General features: G+C 61.4%; 1 protein-coding gene across 3 annotated transcripts in view; it reads right to left on the reverse strand.

Annotated features, from left to right (window-relative positions):
• Nucleotides 1-9,237: 9,237 nt before the first annotated feature.
• Nucleotides 9,238-17,289, reverse strand: part of LOC102458512 (putative cation-transporting ATPase 13A4) — a 63,819-nt gene continuing 55,767 nt past the window's right edge. For all 3 annotated transcript variants that reach the window (XM_075938289.1, XM_075938288.1, XM_075938290.1), the window contains 4 exons: nt 16,870-17,090; nt 14,746-14,834; nt 12,233-12,313; nt 9,238-10,887 (listed from right to left, as the gene is read on the reverse strand). In XM_075938289.1, coding sequence (XP_075794404.1) covers nt 10,666-10,887; nt 12,233-12,313; nt 14,746-14,834; nt 16,870-17,090 — 613 coding nt within the window. In that variant the 3' untranslated portion in view covers nt 9,238-10,665. The remainder of the gene's footprint in view (nt 10,888-12,232; nt 12,314-14,745; nt 14,835-16,869; nt 17,091-17,289) is intronic.

The raw sequence follows: 17,289 nt of genomic DNA on the forward strand, positions 1-17,289 counted from the left end.
AAATAGCATCAGTGGCCGCAGAATTCACAGTCCCTTCCCCAAGGTCTACTAATCTGGCACAAACGGCTCTGCGATTCCGAACCACCGCGCCAGGAGAATAGCTTGTTCCTCGCAAGAATTCAGGGCGTGCTTCCTTCCAGAATGGCCTCGAATGACCCGGGTAAACAGACCCCCCGCACGCCCCACACCCTCACTGCCCTCGGCGAGCAATGCAGGGCACTGGAGCAAGGCACTGCCACGCCGGCAGGCCCGGTGAAGAGACTTGTTCCACACCAGCCCTGCCCAGAATCTAAACCAGCCACGTCCCTCCCATGGGTTGGCAGCCAGCCAGGAAGCAGAATGCAGCCAGATCGCATCTGGCCTGGTACCAATGCCATTGCTTGCTGTGGTTCTACGTGCATCTGGCAAATCCCCCGGCTGCACCGATTCAAAGGAGCCGTGACTCTAAGGGTGTCAACGTGACCTCGGCGCTGTAGCACACTGCACAGTGAGACACGGTCCTGGGCTCTGAGGGCAGAGGCTGCAGCCTGCTCCGTCCCCGGCAAACTCGCCATCAGAACTCTTTCTAACTCGTTAAAGACACGGGGAAAGGGGTGGGACGGTTAATGCATTTGAAGCTGGAAGTCCTGAGAGAGGCATTCCTGGACCAGCAGTCCTTGTTCGCTGGCCTGGTGGCTGTAGCAGGTTTGTGGAGGCGAGGAAGGACACCCCCTTGTGACAGTTTTAGAGGGTGTTAGCACTGCTGGTTTGTAGGGATGGAGCGGCCGGGTTGTGGTTACAATCTGATCCCATTGCTCTACAAAGAAAACAAGAAAACCACAAAGGGGGAGAGGAAAGAACAAAAGACAGAAAATGCACTTCCTGGTGCAGCTGCTGCATCCACCAAGGTTCCCTTTAAGTTTTTCCATCCATGTGCAGAATACATTTTGTTTCATGTGCCAAGACATGTGCAGATGTGCACCACCAATGGAAACAGATGCTGTCCACTGTGAACAGTGGTGGGCGCTCTGCTAATCAGCTAGGCGGCACCTGAATCTCTGCTGGGTGGCCGTCCAAGTGCTCAGCTTCCTGAGAACACTGCAGCCCACTAGCAGGTTAATGGCTGGAGAACACAGGTCTGGCAGCACACGGGCTGCTCAGCCACTCTGAGCGCTGGCAAAGAGGCACCAGCCTCTGGCTGTTTCAGGCCCTGCTTTTTGCTGCCTGCCGGGTCGCCAAGGGAAGGTGAGAGGGTAGAAGAAATAAAGTGGGAAAGGAAAAAGAGCCCATCCCCCTCCCTATTTCGTCTGCTAGGCAGGCCTACCTCCTGACACACCGATCGGGGTCCTTGGACGGCCGGTTCTGTTTGCTTCTGTGACGTAGTGGGGGTACCTTGCTGGTTGCTGGGCTTGGGTTGTGAGTGACCCCCACTGGCTGCTGGCTGCAGCACGGCCCAGCAGGGCAGGGGATGAGTCATTATGCAAGGGGGCTTTGAACCTGTCCGACCAGTTATCTCCCAGGGAGCGGAACAATGGGAAGAAGGGGAGTGGAGCCCTGGCTGGGGGCAGGGCTGTTCACAGTGGACAGCATCTGTTTCTGTCTGGGATCATGGAGGAAGCAGCCTAGGCAACAGGCTGGGATTTAGGGGCCCAGTCTCCCCCATCTCAAGGGGGGCTGAGGCATCCTAGGCCTGCCCTGGAACCAGATTCCATCTGTGCTGTGCTGTATCCTGGAGAAGCAATAAACTCCCTCTGTTCTACTGGCTGGTGGAGTCTGTTCGTGCCACTACAAGGGTGCAGGAGGTGGGGGACCCCGACGCGCCGTCAGACCATCCCCATGCCAGGAGGTTAGACTCACCTTATGTGGAAGGTGCACACCCCCAGAGTAATCCCCATCACCCTTCTTCCACGGCCCACTCGAGCACCAGTAAAGCTGCCGCCTTTGAAACCAGATTCCCCCAATCTGCTTCTCACCGTGTTTTTCCGGGTGCACGGGGTCCCCCTTCTTGTTGTCCTGAACTGCTGCGTCCAGGTACCAGAGGGTGTGAGAGTCTGGGGACAGGGAAGAGGCTGGGGCGGGTGTCTCCCTTTCTGTTACTAGGAGGAAATAATCTCAATATTGGCAATCTTCCCGGCCGTGTAAGCCAAAGCGTGTGGCGGCCGGTGTGCAGGGCACCTGGCATAAGTCAACAGGGCTGTAAAAAGCTGCAGGCCAGTCTGGGCTCCCTGGCCACTCTGGCGATGGGAATATTTGTGCTCAGTGTAGACAGAGCAGCGTCCCCCTAGTGGGAGCGTCACAGCGGAGCGTGCGAGCCAACGTGTATTGACCAGCCACCGAGTCTTGGCGCGGTTTTAAAAGTCCCTTGTGTCTGGATTACTCGACTCCACCTTCCACCATTGCTGACTTTTCAACGCAATGTTACGCAGCAGGCTGAGCTGGCCTGTTGTCCCTCGGGCACCCGGGGGTGTAGTAGGCACATGCCCTGCCCAGCCGAGGCTTGCTGGCTTGGTCACAAGGGGTGGATGATGCTATGGCTACCACACGCCCCCTCCCCTTCTGAGGTGGGCAGTGCTGTATGCCACCAGGTAACCGAGCTGTGCTGGCGGGAGCTGTTCTGAGGGAGCCCGGGGGCACATGAGGACACCCACTGGCGGGGGGAGGGGAGTTGAAATTTGGCTTTGTTCCAACCAGGCCCCAAATCCCAACACTTCAAAATTCTCCATGAAGGAAAATTCTGGGGAAAGATCCGGGCCGCGTTAACCATTTCGCGTGGGCCAGGACTCAGGCCGGTATCACTGCTCCCTGTTTCGCACCATTTCACGACACACACGTAAAAGAAAAGGAACCGACGTCGGGTCGCCACGGGAAAGGGAAACGTTTTCTCTTAAGCAACATTCCCACAGAGCTGCCCCACGGGCCCACGCATTTTGGCCTGGGCAGAGCTGCCCGCTCCGGAGCCGCGCGGTTCGGGCACACGGTGTCGGCGGAGCGTGGTGAAGGTACTGGCTGGATGCTGGATCTGGGGGAGCAAAGCTGGCCGCTGGTTTGCGTGGCCAAGCAGGAGCTCTGAAAGGAGAACACAGTGCAATGCCTTCTTTGCGATGGCCTGGCCCGCCCGCAGTAGCTGCTGGTTAAGGACGGGCCCAGCCTCCCAGTGTGAGAATATAAAACCAGGCTGTCGGAGTTCTGTACTTTTATCACATGATGCAATAGACGGTGCCGCTCGATGCTGCTCAGCGCAGGAGGCAGGCTCCAGGCCGTGTGAGAGCAGGGCTCCTGTCAGTCCAGAGATCCAGGGTCTACTCCTCTACCATACGCCCTTCCTGGGTGACCTTGGGTAGGGTCCAGTCCCTCCCTGGGGAGACTAACCCTCCCTTACCAGCCAGGCAGGCCAGGACGGGTTGCGAAATGCATCGAAGCCCTGGGTGGAAGGCGCCAGGCGAGCACCAAGGCCTCAGAGGATTCACGTGCTGCCAATATGATTCTTGGCATTTTGCAAGTAGGACTTGCCATGCTTGTGGATGGACACGCACCTTGGTCAGAATCTTAGTCCCTGCTCTTGTGCGTGGGCTGCCTTTGCGTGGCGGGGCGGCCAGGGTCCAGCGTGCCTTGCAGAGCAACGTCCCAACGCCTGCTGGTGACCAGACAAAAGCAAAGCAGGAATTGATGTGAAACTCCCCTGTGCCCTGGGGGTCCTGGTTCAACGCCAGCTGGACTGGAACATGCTACAGTATTTGTGCCTGGTGCGAGGGTTGGCACAGTCGGCGTGGCTGGTACCTGCTGGCCGGCTCAGGGAGGCCGAGAGCAAACAGGCACACAGACCTGTGAGTCAGCAGTGACGCACGCTGCACCGCGGGGGCCCATTGTTCAGGCTCCAGCCCTATTCATCTGTGTCTCTTGGTAGCGCTTTGACTCGCGATTGTATCCCGGCCCTGGGAGGCTTTGGGAAGCGTCATTGCAAGCACCAAGCCAACGTCCCCAGTGTCAGCCCCCACCCTGCCTTGCCACAGAGTGTCAGTCCCAGGCCCTGGGTCCAGCAACTCGCAGCCTGCACCGCGCCTGCTGCCCTCGGGTCAGGTTGGCACAAGCAGCACCCCAGTTCTCTGCTGGCTTTGCTGGCCGACAGCGCAGCAGGAGGGGTCCCTGTGTCCTCTGGCAGCGCATGACACGGACGAACCAGACCTAGGTTTAGCCCTCAGACGGGAGGTGGATCTGGCTTCCGGACTCCCGAAGCGGCAGGAGTGTGTGGGGCTGGACTTTTCTTTAAACATGACAATTTCCCTTTCTGTCCCTAGATAGAGCCCAGCCTCACTTTCCTGGGGTGGGGGGGGGGGGGGAACCATTTGGAATAGCGACCAGCCTGGAGTCCTTGAAGACGGCACGGCTGCTCTGAGGAGTGCGCACCAACAACTAAGTGGGAAGAAGGTGCCCAGCAGGTGATCCTGTAGCGAGCCGGCAGCTGCGTGTAGTGAGCCTGTAGCGAGCCAGCAGCTGGGTGTAGTGAGCCTGTAGCAAGCCGGTAGCTGCGTGTAGTGAGCCTGTAGCGAGCCGGCAGCTGCGTGTAGTGAGCCTGTAGCGAGCCAGCAGCTGGGTGTAGTGAGCCTGTAGCAAGCCGGTAGCTGCGTGTAGTGAGCCTGTAGCAAGCCGGCAGCTGCGTGTAGTGAGCCTGTAGCGAGCCAGCAGCTGGGTGTAGTGAGCCTGTAGCAAGCCGGTAGCTGCGTGTAGTGAGCCTGTAGCGAGCCGGCAGCTGCGTGTAGTGAGCCTGTAGCGAGCCAGCAGCTGGGTGTAGTGAGCCTGTAGCAAGCCGGTAGCTGCGTGTAGTGAGCCTGTAGCAAGCCGGCAGCTGCGTGTAGTGAGCCTGTAGCGAGCCAGCAGCTGGGTGTAGTGAGCCTGTAGCAAGCCGGTAGCTGCGTGTAGTGAGCCTGTAGCGAGCCAGCAGCTGCGTGTAGTGAGCCTGTAGCGAGCCAGCAGCTGGGTGTAGTGAGCCTGTAGCAAGCCGGTAGCTGCGTGTAGTGAGCCTGTAGCAAGCCGGCAGCTGCGTGTAGTGAGCCTGTAGCGAGCCGGCAGCTGTGTGTAGTGAGTCTGTAGCGAGCCGGCAGCTGCGTGTAGTGAGTCTGTAGCGAGCCGGCAGCTGCGTGTAGTGAGCCTGTAGCAAGCCGGAAGCTGCATGTAGTGAGCCTGTAGCAAGCCGGAAGCTGCATGTAGTGAGCCTGTAGCGAGCCTGTAGCAAGCAAGCAGCTGCGTGTAGTGAGCCTGTAGCAAGCCGGAAGCTGGGTGTAGTGAGCCTGTAGCGAGCCGGCAGCTGCATGTAGTGAGCCAGTAGCGAGCCGGCAGCCGCATGTAGTGAGCCTGTAGCAAGCCGAAAGCTGCATGTAGTGAGCCTGTAGCAAGCCGAAACCTGCATGTAGTGAGCCTGTAGCAAGCCGAAAGCTGCGTGTAGTGAGCCTGTAGCGAGCTGGCAGCTGCATGTAGTGAGCCTGTAGCAAGCCGGAAGCTGGGTGTAGTGAGCCTGTAGCAAGCCGGAAGCTGGGTGTAGTGAGCCTGTAGCGAGCCGGAAGCTGCATGTAGTGAGCCTGTAGCAAGCCGAAAGCTGCATGTAGTGAGCCTGTAGCAAGCCGGAAGCTGGGTGTAGTGAGCCTGTAGCAAGCCGGAAGCTGGGTGTAGTGAGCCTGTAGCGAGCCGGAAGCTGCATGTAGTGAGCCTGTAGCGAGCCGGCAGCTGCGTGTAGTGAGCCTGTAGCAAGCCAGAAGCTGGGTGTAGTGAGCCTGTAGCGAGCCGGAAGCTGCATGTAGTGAGCCTGTAGCAAGCCGAAAGCTGTGTGTAGTGAGCCTGTAGCGAGCCGGCAGCTATGTGTAGTGAGCCTATAGGGAGCCAGCAGCTGCCTGCTCACGTGAGGGGTGCGGTTCTGTACAGGCCTTCTGAGAACTTGTTCTTTTGCTACCTCAATGGCCGTGGAGCAGATCTGACCTCCGGGGGCATAGTCCCATGGGCTCTGGGGACAGACAGGCGGGGAAGCCCACACTAGCCTGACCCCCAATGCACCCCGCTGCCGTGGGAAATGCTATTGCAAGATCTGACCCTGCGACACCCTGGGCTGGGGCCAGGCTGTGTCACTGACTAGCTCACCCCAGCTCTGGTGAGCGATTCATGGACAGATTGGGTTTGCGTCACAGCCCAGTGAAAGTGGGGGGCTGGGACTGGGTTTCACGCTGTGGGGGGCCGAGCTCTCAGGGTTGCTGACGTCCCTGCAGGGAAGAGAGAAGAGTTCTCACCAATACGTGTGGGCCAGCGGCAGCAGGTGTCATGGGACTGAGCGCAAGGCGTGGAGCTGGGGTCACCGAGAGCTGTTCCAGCGCTGCCACAGGCTGGGGACCGACTGGCTAAGCAGCCATTCTGCAGAAAAGAGCCTGGGGGTTCCAGTGGAGGAGAAGCTGGATATGAGTCAGCAGTGTGCCCTTGTAGCCAAGAAGGCTAATGGCATATTAGGTGCATTAGGAGGAGCATTGCCAGCAGATCCAGAGGTGTCATTATTCCCCTTTATTCGGCTCTGGGGAGGCCACATCTGGAGTGTTGTGTCCAGTTCTGGGCCCCCCACTACAGAAAGGATGTGGACACATTGGAGAGGGGCCAGCAGAGGCAGCCAAAATGCTGAGGGGGCTGGAGCACATGACCTACGAGGAGAGGCTGAGGGATTTGGGCTTATTTAGTCTGCAGAAGAGCAGAGCGAGGGGGGATTTGAGAGCAGCCTTCAACTCCCTGAAGGGAGGTTCCAGAGAGGCTGGAGAGAGGCTGTTCTCAGTGGGGGCAGAACGAGGAGCAATGGGCTCAAGTTGCAGTGGGGAAGGTCTAGGTTGGAGATTAGGACAACGGCTTTCCCCAGGAGGGGGGGAAGCCCTGGGCTGGGTTCCCAAGGGAGGGGGTGGAATCTCCATCCCTGGAGGTTTTTCAGTCCCAGCTTGACCAAGCCCTGGCTGGGAGGGTTGAGTTGGGTTGGTCCTGCTTTGAGCAGGGGGTTGACTCGATGGCTCCTGAGGTCTCTGCCCGCCCTGGGGTTCTAGGATCCACATCTGCATGGACTGGCCTTTCAGCTACACACCAGCTCTGGATCTGAGGTCCTGTAGCTCCTGCCTCTTAGCCGCCCCTTGGCTGCTTGCGAAAAGCTGCCGTTATTATTGCTACTAAGTGGAAGCAAGGCCGCAGGCTCGGATGGAGTGCGCTCACACATGCACGCACACGCAGGCACATGCACCCACACACACGCATACACGCGCGCACACACTCACTCATGTTCCTCTGCGTGAAAGTGGCTTGCCAGTGCTTCACCTGCATCGGTGTGAAAAATCCCCAGTCTCCTGAAGCAGCACAGCAAGCAACCGCCTGGGGGACAGAAGTCATGGGAATGAGCCCTGTCACGTTACTGGATCACTGCTGCACCATGGGGGGAGGGGTGTTTGCCCCAAAAGTGGTACAAAGGGGGCCATGTGAGGGGTCAAATAGAAGCTACTTTCTTCTGATTCCATATCTGCTCTTCATGTGATTGTAGAATGTCTGTGTGTGAAGTTCTAAGCATGTACTTTGTGTGATACCGAATGCTTCTCTGTATGTGGTTGAGCAATGGGCGAAAAAGCTCGGCCTATGGACATGCTAATGAGCAAGTCTCTGTGGAACAATGGCCCTCTGTAGGCCAAGGACACCTCAAGAGTGGGGACTGATACCTGAGGGCTACCAGCAGGGAACACAGGGACAGGCCGCTGGCCAGGTGACCTGCTGCAGCCAAGAGGAGACCAGGAAGGAGGGATAAAAAGTGCCATGCAGCGCGCTCCATTTTGTCTCCAGATTTGCTCTTAATCCCAGATGCTGCTTCGCAGGGAACTACGAGCCAGGAAGACCTGTGGACCCATCCTGACATAGGATGTGCACCAAGGACTTTTAAACCAGCAGCTGTAACATCTCTGCTAGAGCCTACATCGAGAACTGGGAGATTCGGTGCATGTAACGTATGATACTTTAACAACCTCACTCTCATGCTTTTCTTTCTTGTAGTAATAAACCTTTAGAGGATAGATTCTAAAGGATTGGCTCAGCGTGATTCGTGGGTAAGGTCCAGAGAGTAAATTGACTGGGAACCTGTGGCTGGTTTCTTGGGACTGGACAGAACCTGTTCGGGGGAGGTGGGATTGGGTTTTAAAACCCCTCACCTGTGGGCAGGCCCGGGGCTGTTTGGGGCACGGAGAGAGCTGGGGTGTCCGAGGGGTTTTGCTCATGAGGCTTCAGGCTGGCCAGACAGGCAGCTGAAGTGCTCTGTGGGACTGGTTTGTGGCCAATTTGGGAAGGTCTCCAGTCAGGGGCTATAGAGAGCCCCGAGTTTGAGCAATTCGCCCTGAGCAGATGCCCTCAGCGGTGCCCAGACTTGGCCCAGCCCGTCACAAGCCCCACAAAAGCTTGCTGCGGCCTAGTTGAGCAGCTTTGCAGGGCTGCAGTTGTGCACAGCCCCAGAGCCGGAGGAGGTGAGCAGGGCTGGCTGGGAACATCTGGCAGGCCTGCACCCAGTCACTGGAAGCCTGGGGTGTCTTTGCAAATCTCGGCAGCGTTCCTGGATTTTTGGAAGACGCCTCCCCCCTCCCGGCACTCGTCCCCCAGCGGAGCCCATCACGACCCCTGCGCTGGAGCCGGGGCTTCGGTAGCAGGGAAATCGATTTTTATTGGAAAGCAAAGTGCAGTCTCAGTGACCCCCAGCATTTCACATCCCAGCAGGAGGCAGGGGCCCCTAGGGAGCATGATTAGAGCCGGGCCTGCCCCGATCCCAGTCCACCCCCAGGCCCGGGGATGGGCGACACTGCAGGGCCCGACGGCCCCGTACGCGACCCTGGCATCGGAAGGAGGGGCTGCAGGTCTCCCAGGGTCTGTCTCCATGGCAGTGCGGCCCCCTCGGCTGCCGCAGGCCAAGGGGCAGCTTCTCTGCAGTGTGGCGTGTGGGGCTTGGGACCCTCAGCTCGCAGGCTCCTAGCGCCCGGGCTCCAGCTTCGGCACCAACATCCCCACCGCAGTAACCCTGCCCTGCAGGCCACGGGAGTGGGCACGGGGGGAGTGTGACGAGGGCACTCGCACGCTCACGTGTGTGCACCGAGCCCAGTGCCCCGGCTCCCTGGCTCCCTCCCCACCTGGAGCGGTGCCTGGGCTGCCGGGCTGGTGTGACGGCGCGTTGGGGTCCCCGCCTCCTGCACCCCCATCATGGCACGAACAGACTGCACCAGCCAGTAGAATAGAGGTGGTTTATTGCTTCTTCAAGATACAGCACAAGATACTTGCTATGGGGCAGGGGTCTCGGCTTCTAAACCCCCCAGCTGAGGCTGCTTCCTCCATGCTCCCAGACAGCAACTGACTAACTCTCCTCCAGCCCTGCCCCCCAGCCAGGGCAGCATTCACCGGTGGCAGCCAGTGGGGGTTACCACAGACCCATAGAAACCAGCAAGTTCCCCCCCACTACGTCACAGCTGGCGACACGGGGGAGCTCCTGGTGCTGCTGGTAGCCTCTCGGCCCCCTGCTGCAGGGATGTCGCTGCTCTGCTGCTGCTGCCAAGGGGCTGCCGTGTGCCCGGCTCCTGCTTCTCCCCCAGGCCTATTTCCATGGCCCCTTCCCTTCCCCCTCCTCTCCCCTGCCCCCTTGCCCATCCCAGACCCCTCCCCACTGTCTCGTCCCCTGCCCCACCCCGCTCCTTGCCCTGTGCCCCACCCTCTGGGCACTTGCCATTGCACAGGAAACAGGGGGGGTGCTAGGACCCAGGAGCAACTGTCCTGAGCCCCTGCTGCAGCCCTGGCTGGGAGGCTCTGGGAGGGGGGTCGGGCTCTCTGCTCTGGCCCTGCTGCAGCCCTGGCTGGGCGGCTCCGGGAGGGGGGTCGGGCTCTCTGCTCTGGCCCTGCTGCAGCCCTGGCTGGGCGGCTCCGGGAGGGGTCCAGCCCCGTTGGCTGCCAAGCCCCCTATTGGGCCACGTGCTGCTCGAGCCAACATCGGAGCAGCTGTGAGGCTGCTCTAGCGTACTGCGGGAGTGAGCCAGGTCCAGAAAATCTGCCTGGGTCCCTTCAGCTCTGTCCCTGCCCTGCGTGCATCTCCGCTGGGGGGCCCTGGCTTGGGATCTGAGCCCCCCGCCCTCGTCTGTCGCTCTCTGACACCCTGGATACTGGGCCTGTTCACGTGGGCTCCAGGTTTCCACCTTGAAGTGCCCAGGATGGCTCAGGCCAGGCCGGGCCTTGGGAGCGCTTGCATGGCAGCACCAGGCAGCAGAGGCAGGGAGCCAGGGGAGCCGGCTGCTGCTGCTCCCAGGGGCTGGCGCTGCTGGGTAGCCAGCCCAGGCCCGGGCCCGCGCTCCGGCGGGGGCTGCAGAGGCGACATCCTTCCGCCCCCGCTGCACTCTCCCGGCGAGGCCCGACCCCCCCAGCTTAGCCCCGGGGCAGCAGCCATCGCTAGCGGGGGCAGGGCCGGGGCGCTAGCAGGGGACCCGGTCTCGTGGCTCCGCCCACCCGAGCGGACTCAGGGCCACGCTGTGTCTGGCGCGTCACCAAGTGGCCCTGGCACGGGAAGGTGGCCCAGAGCAGCCAGGTAGGGGGGGCTGGCCAAGCCGGGTGCCAGGTCTAGTCCTGTCACAGCCTGCGGCTGCCTGGCCCCGGGCACCTGGCCTGCTGCTCCGCTCAGAGCACGTCCTCGTGGCTCTCGAAGGCCGGGTTCCCATACGCTGCCTTGCTGGCCTCCCCGGGGCTCCCCCGGGGCTCCGAGAAGACGGTTTTGTTGAGGGGAGGCCAGGCGGAGTCCTGCGCCAGCGTCCTCTCCAGCCGCTTGTACGGGCTCTGGGACTGGTACCGGGCCCACTTCTTCAGCAGCAGCCAGAGAGCCCTGTTTTCAATGACAGCCTCCTGCAAGAGCAAGGCCACAGTGAGCCCGGCTTAGCCCTGCCTCTGCCGGCCAGGCTCAGGGCAGGGAGCGAGAGCAGCTCTCCGGCCCTGGCTTGCTGCTTCATCTCCCCTCGCGAGCCCTGGGCTGCCCGCTCCAGCGCCTCCCCTCCCTGCACCGGAGCAGCCCCACTCGAACCCCTGGGCCCCCGCGGCGCTGAGCGCCAGCCCCGGCACGGAGGGCTGCTGGGGGCCTGGAGCTTCGCTTGCACCGCCGAGTACTGGAGGGTGGGCGAGTTCAACTCTCCGTATTCTTGCCGGCCCAGGTCCCTCGGGGTGGCTGCCAGAGATGGGGCTGAGCAGGGCCAAGTGTGCCCTGCCACCGGGAGGGATCCCCGTGCCGCCCACAGGGGCTTCCCAGCAGCCACAGCCGGCACGTTTGGCTGCTTTTGACGTGGGATGGAGCCGGGACCTAAAGATTAAAGGTGCCCGTGACCAAGCCCCTGAGCCGTCCTCTCCGCCCACAGGCGGGTCCTTGTCCCCAGCAAACGCCGACTCGGAGACTGACTGGCAGTTTCAGCAGGAGCTGGGGCAGCCCCGAGGCTGCTGCCGGGTGAGTCCATGGCGGGCGGATGGAAAGTTACTCACCAGGAACCAGCAGCTGCCCCGGGCCTGCCCTGGGCTCAGCCACCTTTGGGGGAACTGACCCTGTGGGGCTGAGTCCCTCCTCCCCGACACGGCCAGTCAGGTCTGACCTCCCCTTGAGAAGCCGCCACGGCTGCCTCCCTTCCTCCCGCCCACCCACGGGCAGCTGTGGCTAGATGTTCCCACGCCTGGGCAGGGGGCACCTAGCCCACACGGGAACACTGTGCCGAGCCCGGGGCCTGCACAGGGGGGGTTTGGGAGCTGGTCAGGCTACAGCCCTGCCCCTAATCCACTGCAGGGAGGGGAAGATGAACAGGAGTCCCCCACCAGCTCAGACCTCGGGCCCCTGACATGCCCAGGGCCTGATGCCAGGGATATAACCCATCAGTAGGCAGCTGGGCACTGTGAGGCATTGGCCAGGAGAGCGGAGGCGTGGAGGCTGTGCCCCGTTCTGCTTGGCCCCTGGCGTGGTCAACGTACCCCTGAAGCTCAGGGCTTCTGCCGGCTGTTCCTAGCCACGCTGCCCCAGGGAGACTGTTGGTTATGGACCGGTCCATCTGCAGAGCCAGCATCCGGCACGACGCGCCAGCGGGGCAGCCAGTGCCACCCCCGGCTCCCACGCATCCGCGCCCTTCCTTTCAGCTCGCCGGGAGCCAGGCCAGGGAGCAGGGGCGGGGAGGGGTGTCCAGGCACAACCCCCAGGTTCCCCGAAACGCGCGCTCACCTCCACAACGAAGGACACGGCGAACGTGACCAGCAGCATGAGCAGCAGGGAAGCTCGCCAGGAGGTGGGGGTGCACACGAGCTGTGGGAAAGGGGGCGGAACCTGTCAGCAGAGTGTCCCCCCCAGAGGGGCTGTGCGAGCGGCCCCCGTCTGAGTGCTACAGCCCCCGGGACGGGCGCATTCGCCGCGACCGGCCGGTGGGTGGGTCAACTCGCTGCCTGGCCCGATGCAGCCCTGACAAAGAAGCGCCGATGTCGCCTTCCATCCCATGACTCTGCAGCCGGGCACAAGCCTCGTTCTGGGGGGCCATGGGCGAGCTTGTGAGGGCCCCTTTCCTCACGCATGCTGCAATCTGCAGCCCCCCGGGCCTCGGACCCCAGGAAAGTGTCTCCCCTTTTCCTCTCTGTGTGGAGGCCCTGGCGGAGAGAGGGGGAAGTGCGGATGACACTAAGCTGGGGGGAGAGGTCGATACGCTTAAGGGCAGAGACAGGGTCCAGAGGGACTTAGACACATTGGAGGATTGGGCCACAAGAAATCTGATGAGGTTCAACAAGGACAAGTGCAGAGTCCTGCACTTGGGACGGAAGAATCCCAAGCATTGGTACAGGCTGGGGACTGACTGGCTAAGCAGCCATTCTGCAGAAAAGGACCTGGGGGTTCCAGTGGATGAGAAGCTGGATATGAGTCAACCGTGTGTCCTTGTAGCCAAGAGGGCTAATGGCAAATTAGGTGCATTAGGAGGAGCATTGCCAGCAGATCCAGAGAAGTGATTATTCCCCTTTATTCGGCTTTGGTGAGGCCGCATCTGGAGTATTGTGTCCAGTTCTGGGCCCCCCACTACAAAAAGGATGTGGACGCATTGGAGAGAGTCCAGCGGAGGGCAACCAAAATGATTAGGGGGCTGGAGCATATGACCTATGCGGAGAGGCTGAGGGAGTTGGGTCTGTTTAGTCTGCAGAAGCGAAGAGTGAGGGGGGATTTGAGAGCAGCCTGCAACTCCCTGAAGGGAGGTTCCAAAGAGGATGGAGAGAGGCTGTTCTCAGTGGGGGCAGGTGGCAGAACAAGGAGCAATGGGCTCAAGTTGTGGTGGGAGAGGTCCAGATTGGATATTAGGAAAAACTATTTCCCTAGGCGGGTGGTGAAGCGCTGGGCTGGGTTCCCTAGGGAAGTAGTGGAGTCTCCATCCCTAGAGGTGTTTACGTCTCGGCTTGACAAAGCCCTGGCCGGGTTGATTTAGTTGGGATTGGTCCTGCCTAGAGCAGGAGGCTGGACTTGACCTTCTGAGGTCTCTTCCAGTTCTATGGTTCTATGATTAACCCCAAAGCCAGATCCCAGCTTCCAAAGGTCGGGTGCTGGGTGGGTTCAGCTCCCTGGAGAGCGGAGCGCAGATCTGGAGCGGGGCTGGCTGCTTTCAGCAGGGCCAGGGGCTTTCCGAGCCAGCCTTCGGTTGCCCGCGGTTTCCTAGTTTTCCGAGGCTTCATCTAGGGTGTAAACTGCAGCGGGTCCCTCTCCCCCAGCAGAGACCCGTGGGACGCTGCCACGAGCCCTCTCCCTACAGCCGGTCTAGTCCCTGGTGAGTGGGTGCCCGGGGGTATGGAGTGAGCAGGGATCCTGCTGCCTGAAAAGTGCCACCTCGTGGCAGAGCCTGCTAACCAGGGCTGCTGGTTCCCACGCGCCCGGCTTGCTGGGATTTCTGGGGAGGAGGGAGTCTGGTGGGCTGGGAAGGAGCAGTGAAACCTCAGGCTGTTTCTGGTGGACTGTGCATTACTAGCTGAACCCAACTGCGCCGCTAGCGCACTGGGGCCACGCCGTGGTGGACCCTGGCCACGAGCTCGAGCCACGTTAAACTGCTACGATCAGCTGGGCTCCCTTAGGCTGTGACTGCTGGCAGCCCCGGGAGTGCAGTCCTCCCTCCGCCTGCCGAGCAGGGCCAGCCCAGACGGCAGCCAGGCCCTGCCTGCCGCTGCGCTTTACACTCACCCGGCGCAGCCGCCTCCGGGTGCACCCCGATCATCTTGGCCCTCCCGAGACGGCCAGCAGGGCATGGGGGCGGTGGCTTTGGTGACGTAGGCACCTGTCCGGGGGGGACTGGACTGACCCATACACGGTCAGAGCCCAGGGCCAGGCTGCTTCCAGCTGGCGATGTAGTGGGGGCAGAGTGCATGTCCCAGGGCCCCAGGAAACGACTCAGATCCACTTGACACTGGCCTTGGCTCCTGACCTACTGGGACACTCGGGGGAGCCTGTGCCGGGTGTCGGCTGCGGCCCAGCACGGCCGTTGGTGCGTGCAGCCGGCAGTGGGAGGTGGCTGCGTCATGCCCAGGCCTTGGGAGACGAGGCAGGGCAGCTAATGCCAGTCATTAGAGCAGCTTCAGTTGGGGAGACGAGCTCTCGCTCCTCCCTCCCCCGACCTGAGGGAGAGTTCGGGGGAGCCCGACCGCCCGGCTCCCTCTCCCGCCGGCTGGCCCACGCGGGGCCTTGCACTCGGAGCACTCGCCCGGCACACGACTTACGTCCATATGGGAGTAGAGCCCGTCGATGTCGGCGAACACCAGGAAGATGCAGACGCCCAGCTGCACGGCCAGCACGAGGACAAACAGATCTGAGGGACAGGGGCAGCCGGGGACACGGGGGTTAGGAGTGTCCTCAGCCACCCCCGAGCCCTTCGCACCCCAGGCCAGCCCGCACCACGGCCCTGCAATGGGGAAGAGTCTGCAGCCAAAGGAAAGGAAACGGAGCAAAACCCTCCAGTGTTGGTGGGTCCAGGGCACCCTGCAAGGCTGGGACAGCCTTAGATTGCTAGGCCGGAAGGGCCGCGGGGAGCTGGTCACACCTCCTGCACCCCAGCGGCTGGACAACCTGCCCCTGCGATCCCGGGGGGCCTGAGGACTCGTGCCGGAGAGAAGCCGGGGAGTCCTGCCGGCTGGTGCCCTGAGAGCGCTGCCCTTGGCTTTGGTGGGGCCAGGAGGTCACGTCCGGTCTCCGTGACAGACGGCACGTGGCAGTGGGGCCATCGCATCCCGAGAGGCAGCTCTCCTGGGCCTCCTCGCCGCCCTGCTAGACTGCTCCCACATTCCTAGGTGAACGGGTCTCACGCCAGCGCCCAGCCCCGGGACCTTGCCCTGTGCTGGACCGAGAAGCCCCCGGCTGATCTCTCCAGGGGGATACGAGGCGTCACGACTGTCTCCTCTTCCCCAGCTCCTGGAGCAGCGCGAGGCCCAGGCCTTTCCCGCCCGCGACCCGGACAAGGGCCCAGCCGGGTTATCCCAAGCGAGCCTTGCCCAACGGGGAACGTCCCTCATGCAGGGCTCAGCCAATCGAGCGCTCCCATTGCGGCTGGTGGGCTAGGCCTGCTGGGCACTTCGCTAGAGAGCGTCCTGGCTTTGGGTCACCTCTGGCTTGTGGCTTGGTGAGCAGGCAGCTGGGTCTTGTGGGTGCTCAAAGCCGCCTGGTCCTGCAGCGCCTTGGAGACGAACCACAAATGTCAGTGGGATCAGGAGCTCTCCTGGGCACGGGCCACTGCTTCAGACGCAGTTGTGGTTGTGCCCACAAAGGCCCCTCATCTCGCCGGCACGTGGTGTTAGTCTCTGAGATGCTGCGGGACCTTACACTGGTTTTAAATGTGTTCCCTTAGGATACAGCTACGCTCCAGGGCTAGTTCAGGATACTGGAGATATCCCGAAATAGCCACCCTGCAGCTACGCAAGTTGCCCGTTATTTCACAATATTTTTCGAAATAACAGGCGCGCTGTGTCGGCATACCGGTGACCCTCGTTCCCGGAGAGTTAAGGGATGTCTTGAAATAGCGCGTTATTTGAAATTTGGCTGCTCTATTTCGAAATAGAGTCGAGATAAGATACGCAACTTGCATAGCACAAATTGCGTATCTTATTTCAAGCGGTGTCCCCCTTAGAGACTAACACAGTTCCACCGATGCCAGCGGCCTTCAGAGGGCACTGCTAGTCTGTCGCCATTTCGGTTTGTCCGTGTGGGGTGCATTTTGGGGGCCAGGCAGGAGTTCCCAGGCCGTCGGCTCTGGATTCTCCCTGCTACGCTGGCCCTTGTCTGGGTGACGTAGCCTTAGAAAACGTTCTGGTTTCGGTTCAGTTTTCCCTTGGGCTGGACCCAGACAGAAGCCCTGAATCCGAATCCTCTCCAACTCTGGTCCAGCCGCATGCTGCCGGGTGCAGGCCTATCAGTGATACCCAGGTGAAGGCTGGTGGGCAGGGGGTGTTTTGATTTGGGTGCGTCTCTTGGTGACCTGTGTGCCCAATACACGCTAGCCTTGGCAAGCTGCCTCCCACCCCCGCCAGCGAACCGGCCCCCAAATACCAGTGGATTGTGGTTTGCTCAGAGCGGGTCAGGTGAGCTGATAAACAAGCTGCCATTTGCTAGACTCCCCGATCGCCACAGCTCGGACCCTGAGCACCGTAGATCCACAGCGCCTGGGCCACACTCAGAAGGGCTGAGCACCGGGATCCAGGGAGCTGCGTCTCCACTGGCGAGACGCTTTGGAAAAATCCTTGTGCAGAGTTTTGGCCAGGGAAGCGTTTGCCCAGGAGTTCCCTGGCAAGCCGGCTCCCTGGGGCGCTGTGCCCGGCCGTGCTCTGCCGCCCCGCCCCGGGCACTGCACTCACAGTTCGTGTAGACGGGCTGCCGGAAGGGCTTCCCCTTGGAGAACACCAGCGCCACCAGGAGGCAGTTCATGGTGCTGAGGAGCCAGACCGTGGTGTTTTCATAGCTCTTGTAGCCATTGGCCGCTACCTCTCCGGCTGCCGCGTTCCCCGTCCCGTTGGCGCCGAGGGCAGGCGCCAAGGAAGAATTCTCCACTTGGCTGTTATTCCTGGGATGACAGGCACTGTGAAAGAGGAGCCCTGCGGTCAGTAATGCAGCCAGCCCAGATGTACCAGCCTCCAGCTGGGCCTCCCAGGCCGCACGATCCCAGTGAAGTCCAGCAGCGCTGCGAGGCGGGACGCTGGGCTATCCCTGCTCTGCGGAGAAGGAAACAGCGTCCTGGAGAGGGGAGCTGACTTGGCCAATGGTGAGGCAGTGGCAGA

This window comes from Pelodiscus sinensis, chromosome 10 (assembly GCF_049634645.1).
Source record: "Pelodiscus sinensis isolate JC-2024 chromosome 10, ASM4963464v1, whole genome shotgun sequence".
Classification (NCBI taxonomy): Eukaryota; Metazoa; Chordata; order Testudines; family Trionychidae; genus Pelodiscus; species Pelodiscus sinensis.